The sequence below is a fragment of the Falco naumanni genome, chromosome 9 (assembly GCF_017639655.2).
Source record: "Falco naumanni isolate bFalNau1 chromosome 9, bFalNau1.pat, whole genome shotgun sequence".
Classification (NCBI taxonomy): Eukaryota; Metazoa; Chordata; class Aves; order Falconiformes; family Falconidae; genus Falco; species Falco naumanni.
Window position 1 is genome coordinate 16260013 of NC_054062.1, and position 21226 is coordinate 16281238.

Consider the following 21226-nt stretch of genomic DNA (forward strand, 5'->3'; position numbering starts at 1 on the left):
CCTTCCTGTTGCTCCTTGCATACAAGATGTACTTGCTGAATCATATTCGACGCTACTCCTAAATCCTTAACTGTCTCACCTATGAAAGCTGAAGGGACAAGGTGTAAGCGATTCTTCCAAATAAGCAAGTCCTTTACTGAATGCCCTGCGTATCCTTGCTGTTCACCTTTGAAGCACCTAGCACAGTGCTATTTGGCTTAGAATACTCTGTGAGTTTCCAAGAACTTTTCCACACTCTTGGAGCAGTTTAAGGAAAATGTGAGCTCTGATGCAGGAAGGTAATCCACAACGAATAGCCTTGCAAGACCTGGGAGTAGCATTTTTGAGTTTTTCTCTTTACCACGTTAATCCAAGACACTAGTGGGAACTTTGAATGGACTTTTCCACCCTTAAAGTGTAAGGTTGCTGGCTCTTGTCGTTCTGTCCCAGCATAAACACTTAGGCACTGTATAAATTAGAAGGTTTACTTTTGAAATAGACGCCATAGTTCGCTATGGCAACTAGGACTGTTGTAAACCCCGTCACCCGCGTTTCCCCCAGAGCACTGCCGTTACCGACAAACCCGTCTCACTCGCACACCTCGGGGCGGCAGACCCCTCCGGAGCCCGCCCGGCTGCCTCACTGCCAGGAGGGGCCCCGTGCCCCCGCTGCCCCCAGGGGGACCCCTCTGCCCGAGGCTGCTGCGGCTCTTCCCCCGGGGCCAGGGCTGGCCCCCCCGCCCCGGCACAGGCCGCCCCCGACACAGGCCGCCCCGGCCCGCGGCGCGGCCAGCCCGTCACCCTGCTGAGCTGCCATGGAGACCAGAGAGGCCGGGCCCAAGGCAGCAAGGCCCCCGTTGATTGGCTGCCGGGCAGAGCCCAATCGGCGAGCGGGGTGTTCCCGTGGTGCCAAGATGGCGGCCAGGTAAACACGGCGGAGGGGAAGTCCTGGTGCCGGGACTGCGGTGCGGGGACGTGGGGGTGCGCGGGCTGCCCGGTAGCGCTGGCGGCTTGCGGGGACGAGAGCTGCCGTCTGCGGCCCGCGCCCTGGCTTGGAGCGGCGTTTCTCCTCGCGTCGCTTCTTCGGGAGCGGGCCGCCTGCTCTTCCCCGGCCTGCGCCTTCACCCGGCGGGCTCTCCCTCCGCCCCGGAGCTCGCCGCGGCCGGCCGTGCCCGCCGGGCGGGGGGCGGCGAGCGGAGGCGGCTGGGCCGGCCTGGGAAGCGATGGCGTGGGAGGGTTGGCCGGGCTCCCCCGCTGCCCGTGGGGAGAGACGGGACGCGTTTGCTGCAATACCGCCCTGGGGCTGAAAGCAATTGCAAACACATGCGGAGTGGTGAGGCTTTTAAGAACAGGGAAGGGAGGGGAAAGAAAAAAAAAAAGCTAATAGCTTCAGCCTGTGTACTTAAATCCTCAATTTCTCTCTGACATAGTATTAGAAGCTTTATAGCATGCTTGTCTAAAGCATCTGATAACGAATTTTCTGGAGAGAAACAGAAATATTTCTGATTATGCGTGCTGTTATTTCTGTTTCTCTCTCCTGCAGGCTAATTATGTTTTGATGTCAGAATGGGGAAGCTCACGTAACTCTGGTGTCTTTGCAGTGACTTTACATGGCTTGGACTTATTTGAACTGGAAGATGTGGAGTGGGCTGTTACCTCCAGGACTGAATGAAAGTGATGTTGACTTAAGTTCTGATGATGGAGACGAAGCCCAGGGTTCCCTTTCGAAGGAAGATGCAAATGAAGATGTTGAAAGAGTTCGGCTTCCTGAATTGCAGGAGAATGGACTTGAAACTAATGCCATCAGTGAACCTGTTGTGATATCAGTGACAGATGGAGAAAACAAATCTCAACCATGCCCTTCTGGAGTTCCTTTAAATATGTGGAATGTGGGTATTGTTACAGGTCTCAAAATGTCTGGAGCATAATTGCAACATATTCAAAGTCGAATGGCTAATCTTAAAATTTAAAATAACTCCTTGATGAATAGTCAGTATACAAATCTGAAATGACATAAAATATGATAAAGTGCAGTCATCATAATATACCTTAGATTGTTTCAAGCAAGTTGAACAGAAATTTAGGTAGGAAGTGAATGTAAGATATTTTATTTTTTTTTCCTCCTAGTGCAGATTGAAAGCACAGCAGGGAGTTTTTTGGGTAACTATGCTTTTGCATAAAGACTTGTGGGTTTGGTAGTGTATGGGCTCTGAGCTTCTTCATAACTGCTTTCTGCATGAGTAAGGATTTACAGCTCAATATATCAGCTGCTGTACTGTTGATGCATATCTGTGCAGTACAGGCATACCCTTATGCTTTCTGTAGGGGTTGATTGCAGACATTCAGACTCAGTTGCTTATAACCTCTTGATTTTCCTGTTGCATGTAAAGACTGGAAAAAACAGATATAAACAGGGCAATCTGTCTGTTTGGCTTTGAGTCAAAATAGGAATTGGCAAAATGTAGTTACTCTCCTCCATTCGTCTATCCCTGTAGGCGCCTGCTGTGCAAGGACTATGCTGTCAGTAATACTTGGATTGCAAACTGCCAGGTAGGCAATAGCAATCCACTGAGTGGCCCAGGAGTGCACAATCAGCATAGGTGTGTGTATTCAGCGTAACTGAATTCCTGTAAAAAAACTGTCAGGTTTGAATAGTCCTGGGATTTGGGGAGGGCAGAATGTCAGAAGTGATGAAAGATTAGAGCCAATTCTTGTTTAACACCACCAAAGTTGGGGGTTCTCAATGTGTACGTTTTAATGTAATAGATACACTGTGGATAAATAAGATATTGGGACAAGATTTGTCAGCACATTGTGTAGTTTTTTTAAAAATGTAAAGAAAAAATAATTAAAAAATACTGATTTGCCTTTTCTTAATCTTGTAGAAATTTCTGGAGCTTCAGGAGAAGAACCGTGAAATGAAAATCCAAGCAAAACAGGAAAACAAAGGCCGAAAAAGAAAGCGCCGGAGAAAAGGTGTTGTTATATAATTACAAAATTTGTTTTTTGAAAATGAAATTAGTATCAAATACACTGGAAGTGGGATTTGCTCGTTGGTGGGGGCTATTTAGCAAGAATTGAATGCTAAGTAGATGTATTTAAGCTATTATCTTGTGTTTTATTTTTCCATTTGTATATGTTGTAGGACTAGGTTGTAAATTGCTACTTAAAGTTCAAGTAGTAAATTGTCTATTTTTTAAAAGGAGGTAGAACTTAGTTAATATTGGTTTATAATGGCTAAGTGTATTTCAGCAATTCGGTAAAACATTTTGTGTATTCTGGTTAAAACTTCTTCACAGATACTGTAAGAGTTTCTTTGTATGAAAAGGCTTACGGTTGAGTGGTTTAAATCCACGTGACTATTGGGTAAAAATCCTAGTGTGTCAGTTTTCCAAAGGAAATGTGACCAGATACAGTTCTGTTAGTTTCATTGGATGTTGTAGTGTATTACTGTGTAATGTTTGATTTTATTTTTTTTTTCTCCCTCTAGAAAAACAGAAAAAGAATGATGAAGTGACTAAGAGGTATAGCCAGGTCAATGTGATTATCTGAGGTCTGTTTTTAGTATCAGGCAAAACTTGTAAAAAGCTTGACCGTGTGCATGGCCAAAGCCTAGCTTTGAACATGTAAAATATCTGCTGAAGTTAAGTGTCTCTGTTGGGCAGGCTGAATTTGATACTAGTGATTACTTGATGGAGTTTATTGGTTGATTTTAAAAATAAACACAAAGGTATTATTTAACATAACTTAAAAATGACTTAATGTTATTCCTAATGATGTTTTGCATGTAACTGCATACAATCCCCTGTTCAGCCTGCTGCTCCTCCTCCTCTTTTTCCTCCTTGGCAGTGTTAGGTTTACATTTGGACTTGATCTTAAAGGTCTTTTTCCAACCTAAATGATTCTGTGATTCTATAAGCTTGCTTTCAAGATTGTGGAATTACACTTGGAGGGAAAGGAATGATTAATTTCACTTCCATTAAAAACTGAATGGGTGAAAAGAGCATGTCTACCAAACGGAAGAATTCTTTTCAACATTTAAAAAAAATATTACAAGTTGTGAAAAGGGATCTGGTTATATTAATGACTTGTTATTTGTTTTTAGTAGTCAACAGTTGGTAAATGAAGACAAGTGGAAAGAACTTACACAGTACTTTGGAATCAATGATAGATTTGAATCACCTGTGGATAGCAGGGCTCCACAAAAGGTGACTGTCAGCTTGTACTTGGCTGTAAAAGAACTCAGCCTTAACTGAGATAGGAATAAGACTGAAACTGTTGGAAAGTGAGTAAATGACAAGTCACTCTGAGGAAGGATAATTTTGTGCACATTTTTAATGAATTTCCATTTAGGTATCGCATGAATCTTACTTGGATTGAAAGGTTGCTTTGCTTTCTTTTCAGACATTGTATGTGCTTGTTTTGTGTCTGGTTTTGTTTTTTATTGTCATGAGACAGAACACTTAGTATGTGGTGTTTGAATTTTTTTCTTTTGTTTTTTTTTAAATTGTTTTAACTCCAAAATGTGTCATGTAAACCCTTTAGTTGACACCAGAGGCTACAGGGATTAGAGGGCCAAACCTACTGTACTACAGTGTGCTGGATTTATAACACGTTCTATTTGTAAATATTACTGTGTAGCTAGTCATATTTGAAATAACTGATGCAATATGATGGACAAGTTAAGCTTATTATATTGCGAGTTCCTTGTAGCACTGTGTGTTCTGTAGTTCTAGTAAAGACGTGCATAAGTTGTATGACATCAAATGTTCAGTTAGCTTTGTCATAAATTTTGTATTTTTCATTTGCCTAAAGTAAGTTTCTGCATGCAAGTCAGGGGACACTCTCTGCTTCTGAGTTCTTTTGATACTATTTAGTTGTCATTAAACTGCTCAGGATAGATCTGGAATGAGGCCCAAAGTGTTAGAGTGCACTAGTGGAACGTATGTCTCATTCATTTCAGAAAAGACATCTAAAAGAATTTGCTATTGCTGCAACTTCCAGCTGTGCGTTTTTTTCAACTTCCACTGGAATAACTCAAGTACCTGTAGATCACAATTTCTCAGGAATTGTTTGCTTTTTTGCTTTTATCTTTTTAAAAAGTATATGTGTTATGAAACTGTCAAATGTGTTTTCTTTAGCATCACTAGTATTTAAAACCAGTGAGGCTGTAAATTGTCTTTTATTATGAGAGTGCGACTTTTTTGTGAAATTCTGAAGTCTGTGCCCACTGCTATGCTATCTTTCTGTATTCCATCAGAAGTTTCCAACTATAATTTCTAGTAAATATTTACCTTTTATTTTTACATTATTTGTGAATGTTGTCTTTAAGCAAGCTGTTACATTGATCATAAAGGCTATTTTCTTATTTTCAGAGGTTAAATTCTGAAGCTTTTTCATTGTTTCCATAGGACTGCTAGAATTTTTAATTTATTAGCACAGTGGAGTGGCACCATGCCAGAACTCAGTTTTTGGATAAAGATAAGATCTTAGAACTGTAACGATACAGTGGTAATTGCCATTCTTTGTTACCTGACACACATATTTCACATTTTGTTTAGAAAGCTCCAGGGATGGAAGTGATAAGCCAGATTCTCAGATGGAATTTTATTGTGACAGGCATAAACTAGTCCATGTAATTTTTTTTAACCTACAGTATTATCCTGCACGTAAGGTGGAACTAATGCAATGATTTGTGCTCAGACAGTTTTTCAGTGAATTCTTAATTGTACTGTCCATTACAATACATAGACAAAGTGATTTGTGTTACATAGAAATTACAGTTTTATGCAGTGTCTTAAAGAGTTTATGAAATATTTTCAGGAAGGAGATGCTCCATTTAAGCGTTAGTTCTTTTTGTCCTAAACATATTTGCTTTTCTTTTTCTAGTCTGGCCTTGAACTTAGCATAGAGAAGTCTGTGGCTGAAGGTGACATTGATAAGGCCGAGGAGCTGAGCGATAGATTAGCCACTCGTGAGGTAAGTGGGCTATTAACAGAAGCTCTGAGGAAAGCTGTGGTAACTAAAAACAGCATTGGAGGTTGTTTGGGGCATCTTTCTTGTTTCCTAAGCAGATTTCTGTCAGTGATTGAAGGATTTTGCTGCTGATCTGGTAATCCTTGGACAGCTGTAGCTATCTATGTATAAGAATTGAAAATACAGCCCTGAACAATCCCAAGTAAGCTTGCTGTAAAGCCTTGGTGCCATCCACAAGTCACAGGAGTCACTAACTAGTCACCTGTATTGAGCTTTTGATTTGTCTGCATGTTGCAAGCCAAGAAAACTGGAGTAGGATGTTTCCTTCCTGTTAGTTTCCTTTGCCTCCAGTTTTTCTTTGCGTTCCCTTCCCAATAAGCTTGGGAAGCCTGAAGAGACTAAGAGGTATAGCAAGCCTAGAGCAAGACATGCCAAACTAAGGACAGATACACCCAAACTTGTGCAGCGGTGGGGTTTTTTCTTGTGTACTCATGTGATCAGGAGTCGATGCTGGAAGAATTCTGAAGAATAGATGGATGTCAAACATATTACTGTAGCCTTAGAATGATGTTACTAGAAGGATAATTTTTACTCCTTGTCATAATTTTTTAGTAGATAAATGCATATTAAAAAAAAAATCCAGGTGATGGAAACACCTTTTTTTGTTCAAGATGTCTTGTTAGTTGGTGTATCTGAATAATTTTATGAAGGCTATGCTGTTTTTTGCTACAAAAATTGGACCCTTTAAATTTGTCTGTATTACTGAGAGAATACTTACACTGATGAGGAATCTGTTGGATACCTGTGGTGATTGCAGTTTTATATAAGAAGTAAATTGGTGCATGTATGGTAGGTGGTAGTAGCTGAAGTACTTAATTGAAATCCATGCAGGCTGTTGTGCCCACCAATTTTTGTGGGCAGGGGAGAAAATGCAAAAGAAGAAAATTAAGGCAAGATAGTTGGGTTAGTTTTGAAGCCAGGTAATAGAAAAAATAGCTAAGTACTATTTGAGGTAAGTGGAGAAGCTATAATTAAGCTGATTTATGTAATTTAAAATATATATTCTGCATTTATATTAGGAGTTAATTTTATAATTTTTGCTTCCATTCCTCTATGTTGCATATTCTTCCATCTTCATGGAGGTAATGGAAATTTTATGTCCACTGTTATACTAGCAAAACTCAAAGGTATTAGAAAAGGATTAAGAAAGGGAAAACAAATTCCAAATACTTCTCATTTTCATACAAATATTTAATATGTTTAAGTACAGAGTTTTAAGCTAAGCTTTAATGTACAGTTTCAAATTTAAATTAGTTTCCTGCAATACAATACGGTATTGTGATGGCTTTAAAAACAAATGGCTCTTGAATGGGAAAGTACAGTTCTTAAGGTTCTCTGAAGTTAGGTAAAACTAACTCTTCCTCAGTGTGTCTTCATTAAACTCCTATGTTTAGTCAGTCAGGATGGTTTCTAATGACTCTTGCCTGCCTTTTTACCTATGATGACAAAATTTCCACCTGCAAAGATGGCTATTGACAGCGATAGGAATGTGTTATAATGTTCCCTTTAAGTCTGGCCAGCTTATCACTGTGATACTGTTATATTAGCTTTCGTGTGTACAACATGAAAAATGCTTGCTGTTCTCCTTAACAAATGTCATTATCCCATCTACTCTAAAGTGGTTAGAGTATCATAATCAATAAAACATACTGAGGTTCTAGTGGAAATTGTTTGACTATAAAAACAAATTAATGTAAAGTTTTAAGGTTTTGTAATATTTATGATAAACTGTTATCTGATTTTGGTAGCCATGGGATTGTACAACATCTAGCATATCCCAGGTGCTACAGCAATGTATTATTATTTGTGGAACATTAGCTCCAAATTGTTGACTTTCAAATATTAGCATGTTGTAATTCTGAAAACAAAATGCTTGAAACATTATTAGTATTCACAGCCTTGACTTGGTTTTGGTTAAGTGGGCTTTATCTGAATAAATAGTATGTTGAAAGAAGGAAAACTCAAATGACTCTGACTTGATCTCATGAGGAGTTCTGTTGAAGCAGAATCCATGTGAATTCGCTGGGGTTCTTTACTGGTGTAAAGATGTGCTGCATTACCCACTGCAAGATTCATTTTTCTTTGTGACTCTTAAGAAGCTGTGGGGTTTTTTTCTGAATCTTTTTGTCTAAGGAAGTCATTCTAACAGTGACATATTTTGATTCAGTGAAGAGCTATAGAAAAGGATTTGATTATGGGAGGGCTTGATTCAAAAACCAATTGTTTTGTATATAAGTACTATTAATAAAATACTGCTTTTATATTGTGTAGTACTGACTCAATCACTCCTTTCCTTCTTTTTGCAGTTTAAAGAAATGTCCCTTTTAAAACTCATTTTATATAATATTTCTAACAAGTGAATTGATTTTTTTGAAGTATGGCCGTTTGTATCCCTCTGCCTTCCAAATGCAACACAACACTGAGAGCAAGTCAGGCATGGAACTATTTACTATGACCGTATTGAAGTACACCACTGCTGAAGTCTAGAGAAGTGGATGAATTATTGTTCTTTTATCTCAACTTCATCTTTTTATGTATAGTTTTCATTTTTCTTCAGCAATGTTGAAGGGTTGGGGGACAGGGAGTATATGAGAAATGGCTACCTTCTGTTTAGGATACAGCCCCCCTTGCAGCTGTGTGAAAAATGTTCAGTGGGTAGGTGTTCTTTTTGAAATCAGGTGTATGGGGTTTTAATCGGCACCATTTTCTTTTGCAAGAAGCAGTGACTGGAACCTGCTGATAAAGCTTTTGCTTTGAGGCACAGATCCCAGAGTTCTTAAAGCCGTTTCCTGCCTTAATAAGTGAAACTAATTTTTGATGTATAACATTTATAAGCCTGTGAAACTGATAGGGCAGCTTCAGTATTTAGAGAAATGAAGCCAAAAATAAACAGATGATGAGAATAGGCAGTAAAAACATGTCCTAAAAAGCAAAGGAATGCCAAAATGATGCTGTCGCTATGTTATCATTATGACACAGTGAGAAAAAGGTATTTTTAAAAATCAGATTTCTTTAAAATCAGTTATGACTTGGGCAATATGCATAATCTAGCAGCTGTGAGGGGATCACTGAAATACACATCCTAAAAAGTGAAATGCTACTACTTCAAGGTTTTGGGTCTTTTGGTTTCCATGTGGTACTTGTTGCAGGTCCTTTAAGGAAGATGTTATTGTAGGGCTGTAAGAGGCTTTGGGCAATATATTATTTGTCACCGCCTTCTGCTTTGACAAATGTGCGGAAATGTTGATTTTAAAACAAAACTATTAGACTGAGAGAAGTTAAACTCTGATACACGGCCTCACAAATAAGGTATTTACAAATGCTGCATGTGTGGATTCATATATAGCTTTTGAGACTAGCTAAAAATGCGTTACCCCTTTTTTTTATTGGCAGTTGCATTTTTGTTAAAAAAATATAAATTGTACTTAGGGTGATGACATTCAGTCTAATTTCGTTGCAAACCTCAGTACCAAATACTATCCGTTGTCTGCTGTTCTCATCCTAGTGTTTGGACTAGGGTAGTGGTTGCAGTTAGTTTGGGAGTTATCAAGGTAACAGATTTCTAACTTGTAGCGTCCTTGGCCATCCCCACAGCATGTTCTCTTGTGGGGTGTTGTGCTTCACCAAGTTTTATTGATCCTGAAATTCTTGATTGCATTATGTTATATTTGTGTGGAGTTCTTCCTGAAAGAATATGGGCATGTCTCATTATATTGTACTGCATAATTTAAGGCCATCAGTAACTGCTGCTTTAGGTAGGCTGCTTCTAGGCCCCAGTCTAGTCTAGCTTGAGCATCGCGTGCTGTGACACAGTTACAGTATCTGAGATCAGCACTCCTTTTTAATAAGTCAGTGTTGAGCATCAACATAAGGCAGGTGGGTCACATTGCTGTAATTCACTGTGCATTTTTAAACAAACTGTTAGATTGAATTATTTCTCTAATACCTACAGCATACTGCTATTAGTATTAAATGCATTGCAGTATGCGTGGTATAATATGCACAGTTAAGGTTTATTACTGTAATGCAGTTGCTGTCTTTGTTAGAACCTTGCAGGGATTTCAGCAGAGACCTTCATGTTTTAAAGTTCTGCTTTTCAAATGTAGAATGGCATACCTAAATCTATTGTTTGAACACTGCATTTAGTGATTACATGTTTAACTTGAGAGACACCAATAGAAGTGCTGTAGGAGTTACCTCACAGACTTTGAACTGTTTGGAATGAAGGTTGTCAAAAGAGTGATGTTTATGTGGATGCTTAGCTGGGCTGCAATAACATGGTTTTCTTGGTGGTGCTCTAAGTAGGGTAGTTGAGATTTAATGGTAGCAGGTACTTGGATATGTAGCTGGGAATAGACACTTGGAATTATGTCAGCTTTGTAATGCTTTTGAAAAACTTTTTGGAATAAGATCTTGGAATGTGTTTTAATTGTTCTTACTCTGTGTGAGAATCTGCCTAGATTTTTTTGAAGAGTAAATGTTGGTAAATTAGACTATGCACAGCCACAGCAGTTGGAGGTGTTTATCCTTTTGAGTAAGGATGCTATATGGAGGTAACTGGTAATTCCACTTTGCTGTAAATGAGTTTCAATTTGCAGTGATACTTGTTTTAAAATGATTTGGTTTAAATTAGGAATTTTACATTTACCACCCTACTCCTAATATATAAACCTGGAAATATTTTCCAAGGTTTTTTTTACCCTAGAGAAAGAATTTTTCATAGTGCTTTTGTATTCAATTCATTGCGTGGTGTCTCAAGAAGCAGAATGGAGATTTATTATAGCTCTAATATTCTGAGAACTAATCTGGCTAAACCTCAAACTTTGCATTTGCTTGTGGTTTTTTGTGTTAACTGCCTGGTAGGTAGGTGCCACATTGTCTAAGAGCATATTAGCCTGAGGGCTGTAACTTGAACATGATAAAATAATCTTGACCGTATTAGACTTACCTGTCAAAAGGAACTTTTAAAATATTTTGTAATTTTATGTGCTAAATTACTGGAGTAGTTGTCAGTCTCTAAATAAAGCAGACTTTCTGACAGCACTGTTCCTAAGTGCTTAGCTTAGTGGCTTCTGGCATTTTGGTGAAAGATTTTTTTTTTTAAAAAGCTGCGATTTATAGGGAATCTATGGTATTGGAATCAAGCTTAAATGAAAGATCTACATTGTAATTGACAAAATTAATTGGCTCTTCACTGGAGTATCATTCTTATGTTACAGCAAGATCAGTCCTTCTATTGTCTTGAAAACTTGTTGTATCAGTTTTGACCACTTATGATCAAATTAGTGTCTGTTGTCTGTAAGTAACTTCTAGTCATATAATTTAGAATGGGAAGAACGTGAACAAGGTAGTATGTCATAGCTGTTGGGAGCTGTTCTGGAAGTTGTTTTCTATTTGAAAATCTGGGTAGGATATGATAGATGGTGAGGTCAACCACACATTACTGTTTCAGATGGACAGGTTATACTGCTTGATGTGCCTGTGTTGGTAAAGCAAAATAAAATTTCAGAATTCTGTGCAACATTCACAATTCATCATACTGCTTTTAGGTACCTGAAGAGATTGATGCAATTTTATATGGAATGTAACCAAGCACCAATTAACTTGGAAGTCTTGCCTGTTGAAGGACCTGGGGGGGGGGGGGCGGGGGCGGGCGGGCGGGCGGGAAACCCTTCCTTTTTTATCTCTGAAGGATTTTCTTTCTAACACTTGGGAGAGGTGCTTCCAAATATCTCTCTTCATGGAGGTTGTTTTCTTTTAACCTTTGGAACATGGCAGGGTTATCACCTAGAATTACATTCTTATGCTCCCTTAATTATGTATATCTTTTTCTTAACAAACCTTAAAAAAAGATTTCAGATGTTACAAGTCTAATTAAAGAGACAGACAAAGCACAGTTTATACTGTAGATTTTTTCTGCAGTTCAATTAATCAGCATGTTTTCTCTTTTAATTAAAACCATTTTAGTAAATTAAAGCCCACAGCAAAACACATATATAATTTGTTTGTAATTAGCTCTTAATTGGTGGTAGTTGAAGCTTAGCACCCTTGGTTTCTTTCTTCATGATTGCCATTTTATTAGCAGCCAGTCATTAATTAATCTTTTTTTTCTAATTAGCTTATAAAACTGTTGATGGCACATTATTGTAAATGTGATTTTAAGTTCAAAGCTTGTTAATAAGCTTTCTTACTTAGAAGAACAGAGATAAAGAAATTGCTGAAAACAGTACTACAGTTCTTTTTTTAAAACTGCCTTTCTTATAAGGAGGCTGTGTAAAGCATCTAACAGCTTATAGTTAATTTTTTAATGCTGTTTTCTCATGAATGGAAGAAGTTACTTGCATTTAAATGTTTAAATCTAGCAAAGAGCTTAATATTAGAACAGTTTTCTGTCCTTGCTCCATTACATGTCATCCAAATATAATTTGATGTTGTAATACACAGCATAGAAATACAACAAAGGTATTACAGAGTGTTTTACAGTGAAAGTTGAGCACATCATTGAAAGGGGACAATTTTCACTGCAAAATCCACTCTGTATTCTTGTTTGCTTTATATATTTTATATACGTCAGCAATGGATAACATTCCATAACATAAAAGGAGAAAATCATTGCTAAAGGCAAGCCTGAAATAAGTAGATTCATATTTGATGAGAAACTGTAACACTGTATTAAAAGGCTGTTTGGCTTCCCTGGTATGATCATGGGGTATTTCAGGACCTGTTTGAATATAGATACTTTGTTAGAGCTTCTGTAGGTTTTGCATTTTCTATACCATACCTAAATATTTCTGGAGCTGTTCTTGAATCTGTCTCATTACTTGTATTGTTCAGCATTTACATTGCACAGCTCTATCTTAATGACAAGTCTTTGCTTTGTGGTATTTAATGTTAAAGGTCTTGATTTTCAAGGAAGTTTTCTGGAAGTTACAGTAGATTCTGTTGCAACTTAATAAAAATGTTTACTCTTCTGCCTGAACTTTACATGCTGTTTCAACTTCAACTATTTCTTTGCTTGTTTTAAAAGTGCTTTATGATGCTGTGCAAGAAACACTAGAAAGGGATAGCTGACAAGGAAAAAATTAAAAATTGGATAAAAAGTAAATGAATAATGTCATATTACTAAAAAGATGAGAGGCTAATTTGTGCCGACTTTTTGCTAATTTTGTTCAAGCCTCAAAATGAGGAGCTGTCACCCGTTCTGTGTAGCACTGATGACAGTGCCAATGATCCATGAAATAAGCTGCCGCTGGCTTTGTTCTGATAAGAATGAACAAATCTGCACAATGTACGGCTCCCAGAATCTCATTTTCATACTTGCATGCAGGCTAAAAGAAATAAGCTGTTTGCAGGCTTGATTAATCAGACATTTGAGGGTTTTTTGTCTCTTTGATCTCTTTCGTCTCCTAGGTAACTTGCTTGACATTAATGTTGAGCTTGAGTAAAGACAATCAGGAATTGTAGACCAAACTGATATAAAAATTAAAGACCTTAACACTTTAAGTACTCCAGTAATGGTTCTGCTTTACTTCAGAAAACATCTGTTTTCATTTAATTAAAGAACAAAAGAGAATGGCATAAATATTTTTCAGAGACCTGTTATTCCATAAAAAGTTGAAGTATGATAATTGGTATTTTTAAATAAATGCCTTGAAACTGTTCAAAAAGGAGGAATGCTTCAGAAATTTGTTACAAGGTAACAATTTCAAATGAGTAGAAAATTTTCATTTATGCTACATTAAATATCTAGAGTAAGATATTTGATGTGATTATTGGTCAACTTCAAGATGGAAGGGTCTTTGCTCTGTAGAAACTAACTTGTTTTTTAAGTTTGTCTTGAATCTATATATATTGTTACAAGGATGAACCATAATATCATCTTTGCTACCCAATATGATTTACACACTTTAAACCTGTAAAATTGAAAGGAATTTTAAAAAAAAAAATGTCGCAGTGCGTTTGCTTGAGGTTATGCAGACGCTTTTACAAATCTTCCAAGTGGCTGTAAAGATGAATGCCTCAAGGGTCTAGCCAGGGCCCTGCTTTTCCAACCAGCTAAAGCCCTTATCTTAAATCCAAGCAAAGTACCATTAATCTTTTTGAAAGACCTTTTATGGCTTTTAATATATCCCAAATTAGAACATTTTACACCCTTGGTTCCTGAAATATGGTGATAAAAAGCCTTTAGAGCTTAATTTTCCTTACTGCGTGCTCTGACCAATTTGCAGTTCTTTGTGATAATGTTTAGACACCTTAATTAAAATGCAGCAAAATATTGGATGTTCTATATGGAAAATGCTGATACTTCGACTACACAAGAAATTGTTGTATATATTTTTATTCATGCTTTCTTACTACTTCTAAGATTGTATTTTATTGAGTTATCTGATGACCTGAAATGTTTGATTTGTTGTTTGTGGGTTTTTTTAATGTAAAACGCATTGACCAAGCTTTTTCGGGGACGTGGGAAGAGTGAAGATGCGCATCTGGGTGTGGGCAGGAGCAGAAGACATTTAAAATGTTTGTATGTGTTTATATGCGACATTTGTTTTGATGTCTTGAAAATTTGACTCTAGCCTAGAAATGATAACATTAACGCTGCAAAAATGTTTCTCCTTCCACATACACTACAGAGGATCTTATTATCCCATATTTTCCATAATTTTCAATGATAGAAGAACTCATTCTGTCTTCCAAGAAATACAGATCAGAAGATTTTTCTGCAGCACTTGTGTAGACCTCACTTGTGTATACTTTTCAATTGGCATTAGAATATCTTTTAAGGAGATGCTGTTATTCATCACATAGGAGTTAATTTTCAAGTATGTTAGGAGGTAAAATACAGTTAAAAATAAAGGCATAGTTCTGCTGATAGACTTCAGCCATCAGATTGCTCTAGTTAAGCTAATAATTAGTCCTGTTTCAATTAACAAGTAAACATTTTTTGCATATTTTAGCCGTGTTTTCTTGAGCGTTTTTATGCTGCAAGTATATTGAAGTTAATAGCTGCCCTTAAATATTAAGTGACAATGCAAATAAGAGAATGCTATGTTTCACTCTTTGACTTGAGATTTGGCAGTTGGGGTGTTGGCATTGAACAGCTGTTTATATAAACATGTTCATGGGAAAATTATGTCGCTGATAATATTAAAGTTTTGAAATGTCTGGTCACATGAATTATTTTGTGCATTAAGATAATTCCATAGGTGTATATGTGTGACTTTATAACATGTGCAGATAGTAGATTAAAACCCTGTTTAGCTTTATTTTGTGTTATTTTCATTTTAAAATACTATCCTTACCTCTTAAACCTTTGTGTTGCTAGTTTTCAGACTGTCAGACAAAGCACAAACTGACATGCTTACTGCCTAGATGTATGTAGACTCTCAAAGCCTTCTGCAGAAAGGCTATTTTCTTAATATTTGAACCTTGAAAGGGCCATAAGGTAAATGGCTTGTAGTGATGCTGTTTTGTTAACAAAATAACCAGAGTATCAACCTACCTACGGAGTAGGTGTTTGATAATAGAATTGTAGAAGATGGGGCAGTGTACCTGCACCTGAAGATGCGTTCTTGAGTTCTCTCTTATCTTACCTGAATAAAATGTCTGTGAATAAATAAGAGTTGCCTTCTTAGATGCCAGAGATAATTGAAATATATTATCATTCATAATGGATCTTTAACCAAATTCTTAAGGAGTGTTCTTTCATTTGAGTCTCCCGTGCCTCTCTTGTTTGATGCTCTCATGACATTTTGAGGAAACTTAGAATAGCTAGTCAGAAACATGTTAGCTAACTACAGCAGGTTTTGGAAGAAAACTTGTTTATCCACATCACAGTTTATAGCAGTTTTGGCTAAATTAATTGCTTGTTTGTGGAGAAAAGCAATAACTTTTGAGGCTAAACTCTTCCGAAATTCATATTTTAGTTGGAGATAATGTCAAGTCATAACAGCAGTCACAAAATGTAACTGCACTGGACAAGTTATAAGTGCTGATTAAGGAAAATAATCTGGTCATAGTTCACAGTACCTTCTTCTATCTTTTTTTTATGCCCCTTGACATTCACTAAAGTAAGCTTATTTCTCACAGTGTAAGTTTATGAAAGTATTCACCTACAGCCTATTATGACCTTATTTGAAAAGTGTGCATATAATCGCACAGTAATCTAAACACTAGTAATGCGAAGACTAAATGCCACTTGGACTCTAAGGACACTGCTTCATTTACTTTCTGGACAGACTAATCAAAACATGACTGCTGGTACTACTGGGAAGTGTGTGGTAGTAGCAGTTCTTCCTGCATAAAACTGTCTTTTTGGTGGTTTTCATATTGGTGAGACCTGATACTATTGTGTTAGCACAGCTGAGATCACAAGCTGGTCTTAATAACGGAGACTCTGTATGTGTGTATATCTGTCTATATATTTAGTTAAAAAAAAAAAATAGTGGGCTACTGCCATTTTCTTTTGTTCTTGACAATGAAGGATTTGATGAAAAGGATTGCTTGCCCCAGGATCCTACTCCTTTGTCTTCTCTCAGGAGACATCCTTGCTCATCCAATGTAGTAGTACAGAATCAGCCTAATGTTTGAAAGATACTTTTATATTGACTTCTGAGAAACAATATCAGACCAAGTAATTTGTGAGGCTTAAATTTCATATGAGCCTTTTGCATCTATTCAGTTTTCCTTTTTTCCTTTTTATGTCTTAGCTTGGTGTGAAAATTGCCAAAGCTGCTGCTTGCCGCAACTTTGTAAAAGCCAAGCAAGAAGCAGAGGCTGCCCAAGAAGCTCAAAAGAAAAAGAAGCTTGCTTGGGGGTAAGTCATTTGAGTATGGAATTAAACATTTGTGGTTTCATTGGCACTAAGTATGTACAATACAATCTCAGTTAAATGTTTTCTTAGTTGAAATAGGCGTGCACTAATCTTGTTTAGTTTAACCTGGTTGGGTTTTGGTTTTTTTGTTGTTTGTTTGGTTTTTTTTAACAGTGTATCAGGCTTAAGTACAGAGGCTTTACCAGAATTAATGTATTGGTTATATGGCTACACTTGCCTTAATGTCCTCATTACAGTATTAATAATATTTTATTTTTGTTGTTATTAAGAATAGTATGGTTGAATACTATACACACATGCTTGTGATTCCTAATGGATATTGTGCTCTATTTCAGATTTGAAGCTAAGAAAAGATGGGAAACAAAAAGCAACATGGGATACATGTAATCCATTTTTCCAGTCATATACCTGTTTTTACTTGAAGAATCTTTGTGGGTGACTTCTGAAGTCTAAATACAACCCCCAAACCAAAAACCAATGCATCAAATTCCTTGTGTTTCTCTTAATGCTGTTAAACCACACTATCTTGTTTTGGCACTCTCTTTTAATGTAGCAAAAATGCTGTCTAAGTATCAATATTATGTTAAATACAGTATTTTCCCTCCAAATATGAAAACCTAAGATAATGCATTGCAGAATGCATTTGGAATCTGGTGGAGAACTGTCTATAAAGTTGGAATAAAATACTTGGTCCAAATGTGTTCTGTGCTGCACTGCAGTTACAATATGTGAGTATAAGGGGAGGGATAAGTTTTCCTGCTGAGGTTGTACAGACTTAATGCAGTAAGTACTATTTTTCTGATAGCTTGAAGGTTTTGGGGGGGCACTCAATAAAGAAAAGCAAAACCACCTTATTTGTTTTAAGCCTTTATTATTTATGAGCTTAATAAATATAAACAGGAAAACACTGGCTGGAAAAAGTCCATCCTCCCTCTCCTGGAAGAATCTGGTACTGTTGCTCATGTCCTGGTGCCATGTTCTTCAGAAAACCTAAAATTCCCATTCCTTTCCTTCTCAAGAACTAAAGTTTTAAAAGTCCCAGTTTCTTAGAACAGATAAAGTATTGAAATAATGTATCTTGAAAAATAGCTGAAATAGATAGTGTTGTGCAGTTAGCAGCACCCAGGAAACAAATGCAGATTTCACTCCAAGTCAGATGTTTTACGGATCAATTAGGATTTTAATGTTTATGGTATAATCTTATCACAGGAATTGATGATAATGTTTCTTCAGAATTGTTCTCAGTGAAAAGTAAGAACACATTCAGAACTAATAACTTTTCTCCCTGAAGCTCTTGCATATATGTTTAGTCACCACAATGCCTGAATTGAATTGGTAATGTAAATGTCAGTTATTGTTAACCAAGATTAATATGTTTCAGGCCAAAGGTATGGTATTAGCGTAATGGTGATTTACTATGTAAGTACTTGAGGCTAAAACAACTTGCCAACAAATAGCAATTTGAAGTTTTACAGCACTAATTCGAAGAGTTTAGGTTTGCAGTCCAACATGGAATAGTGCATTTTTGTTCATTAGCCCTCAGGTTGTTTGATTCTTTTTCTTTTTTTAGCAGAACATCATATTTCTTTCATAAAGATGAGAGTTTGCAATATGGTAATCTGCAGTTAGCTGTAATTAGTTATGATGACAGAGTTGAATACAATTGCCAGGATTGTAAATCAGGGGCTAAACAGGTTTCTGCAATATAACATCATAAATCTCACGCTATGGCTTACAAACTACATTAGCTTTAGAAACTTTGGTGTTGAAGAAAGCAAGTGATACCTCTGAGTAAAGTGATTATAAAGGTAAATTGCATGTTTACTTATGTAAACAAACAAATTACACCATGTACCTTCATCAAGATTTTTCTCATTTCTAAATGTTTCTGTCCAAAACTTAGACAGTATCCAGAGTGTCTGTTATTTTTTCATGTACCTGGCAGATAAGTGTTGGATACAGTTGATGTTTCTGCTTGTTATGTACTGAAAAGCAGAATGATGCTGTTAATTGTGCTGAAAACATCAGCAGTATTCCCTTAAACGTTTAGAAGTAACATATTAAAGAAATGCTCTGTTTTCTTGTAATAGCTGCTTTAAATAGTAACAGTGTGTAGTAGTCAAAGATCTTGATCTAATTATAAGGATCAGTGCTGTTTGATAGGAGAATGTGCTCTAAAAGAAATCCAAATTGTCAAAACCCAGCTATTTGAGAACTTGCCACACTGTCACAGCAGTGCATACCGGCCACCTGTAGTATCTTTCATTTCAAATGACTATAATTAGTTTTATGTTAGGCCATTAATAAGGTAACTATTTAGGAAGTATGCAGAATATTTGCATTGGGTTACTTGTGTGATGAATTTAAAAATTATCAAATTTCAAGTATTTTGATCTATCTAAAGTATTTGCTTAGAATATTGGTTAATTGATAAAGCTATACAGTGTTAAAAAAAAAATCCTGATTAACAGTGAAAATACCAAAGCCTAACACAGCTTTATAGAGTTCATCTAAATATGCATTCATTTATTTATTGTGTAACTGTACCTTTAATAAACATCACCTAAATTGCTTCTCTGATTCTAAGATGTCTTGCATTCCTGACGCTTTTTTTGTAGTTTTGCTCTGTGCTGTGAATTTTGGCCAACTAAGTAAAACTGTTCTGAGATTTCACTTTTCTTTGTTTTTAACAGAACAATCCAAATGCTGCTTTCAGTTAACTGAAACCTTTTTAATCAGCTTAAATATAAAAACTTTTACAATGAACTAAATTTGAGATGTAATAATAATTCTTTTAGCAAATAAAAAGTTTGTACTATCTTCTCTTCTGACTGAAATTGTGTATCTAGAGGAATGTACTTAAATTATTAATTTCATTACAAATCTGTTGTGAAGCCAGATATTTATTAGGAACTCATTTGATGATATCTGGAATTGGGCAAAAGTTAAAAGGCAGCTTTGCCTAAGCTCCTTCCTACCCCTCAGAAGCCTTGAAAAGCTTAAGTGCACATACTAGTTTTGCCCCATTTTTTTCTCCACTACAATTCCATAGTTCTTCCAAATATAATCATGATAATCTTGGATATCTGGAATAGTCTTAAGCCATCTGAGGAAAAATCTCATAGCTTCCCAAATGCAGCTCTCCAGAGAAAAAACTAACTTTGAAAAGGGGAATGTCATCTCACAATTATCATTTGTTCTTTGAATTAGGGTTATATTTTGAGCCACCTGGCCTGATCAAAGGTAGCTCTGTTACGTGCCAGGCTTTGCCAGTAAGGCCTCATAACTAAGTTTGTTGCTCAGGGGCTATAACACAGTGAGGTGGCTAGATTGGTTTTGGTTTTACAATAGACTTGGTTAATGTCAAGTTAATGGCTCTGCTCCCTGTTTCACTAAGCACCGTAGACACTCACTGTATGCTTCTCGCTCACGTGGTTGTCATACTTTTTATTTCTTCTCCCATCTGGGGATACTCCAGACTCATATTCTTGCAATTTTATTGCGTTCTAAGGCGTACACAATCAAGAAGTAAATTGTTTATCTTTTAGGATAGCTTTTATCGTAAAATACAACCAGTTTGAAATCTGACAACGGTATACTAATACAATTACTAGTATTTCTTAATAATGCATTCCTGAGCTCTTAAACCAAAGAGTGGCTGCAGGGACAGTTTGACAGATAAAAACATATATATAGTTGTTAGTTTTAATAGTTTTTTGCCTGCAACCATAATCTGTATCATTATTTTTTAGTTTAATTCTGTTGGACAAGTTTCAAAGATAAATACGGTGTGTAATAAGCCTTTGCAACCTCTAATTTGTGAAGGAGTGTCTGTCCAGTTAATACTTGCTCATTGAAGCAAGGGGGTTTGAAATCGCTGAAGTACGAACTGTAATTACTGATGTCTGTTTCCTATTCACCTATGGCTTCTGGCATTTGATCAAAAAATGTAATGTATTGCTTAATCTCAGAGCATTCCCCACTTTCAAAAATATTTACTTCATGAGAATTGTACAGCACTAAATGACCTCAGCAAAACCAGAGTAGATTTTTATTTGGCATTGGATCATATGTAGTTAATCCACAAATAAGAATTTTTCCTATTAATTTTTTAATGTTGGTAATTTAGATATACATGTATTTATAATGTACCTCTAGTGCGAGCTCAGAGCATTTTAAAAAGTATTGAATATATTAATAATAGGGTATGTTTTTTACTTCAAGAATGGGATGGCTAAAAAGAGGAATACAAAGGCTGAGCAACTTACGTGAGGGCAAATGCAAGCTGGTAGCAAATAGAATCGCTTGGTTTGTATACAGTTTGTCATCGCTGAAAATAACATGGTGAAAGAAGTCTTGGACAAGTGTGAGGTAGGTG

The 21226-nt window shown here is 36.7% G+C and overlaps 1 protein-coding gene across 4 annotated transcripts; it reads left to right on the forward strand.

The window, feature by feature from the left end:
• The first annotated feature begins 861 nt into the window (after nucleotides 1-861).
• Nucleotides 862-19666, forward strand: FAM204A (family with sequence similarity 204 member A). 4 transcript variants are annotated; one of them, XM_040606236.1, is made up of 8 exons: nucleotides 862-903; nucleotides 1580-1867; nucleotides 2864-2954; nucleotides 3469-3502; nucleotides 4084-4186; nucleotides 5868-5957; nucleotides 16724-16830; nucleotides 17184-19666. In XM_040606236.1, exons 2-8 carry the CDS (start codon nucleotides 1589-1591, stop codon nucleotides 17233-17235), a joined length of 756 nt encoding a protein of 251 aa, XP_040462170.1. In that variant the 5' UTR covers nucleotides 862-903; nucleotides 1580-1588; the 3' UTR covers nucleotides 17236-19666. The 4 variants fall into 4 exon arrangements, with proteins under 4 accessions (XP_040462170.1, XP_040462172.1, XP_040462169.1 ...); XM_040606235.1 differs by having other exon boundaries at nucleotides 885-903; nucleotides 1522-1867; XM_040606237.1 differs by having other exon boundaries at nucleotides 885-903; nucleotides 1522-1867; nucleotides 4087-4186.
• Nucleotides 19667-21226: the final 1560 nt, after the last annotated feature.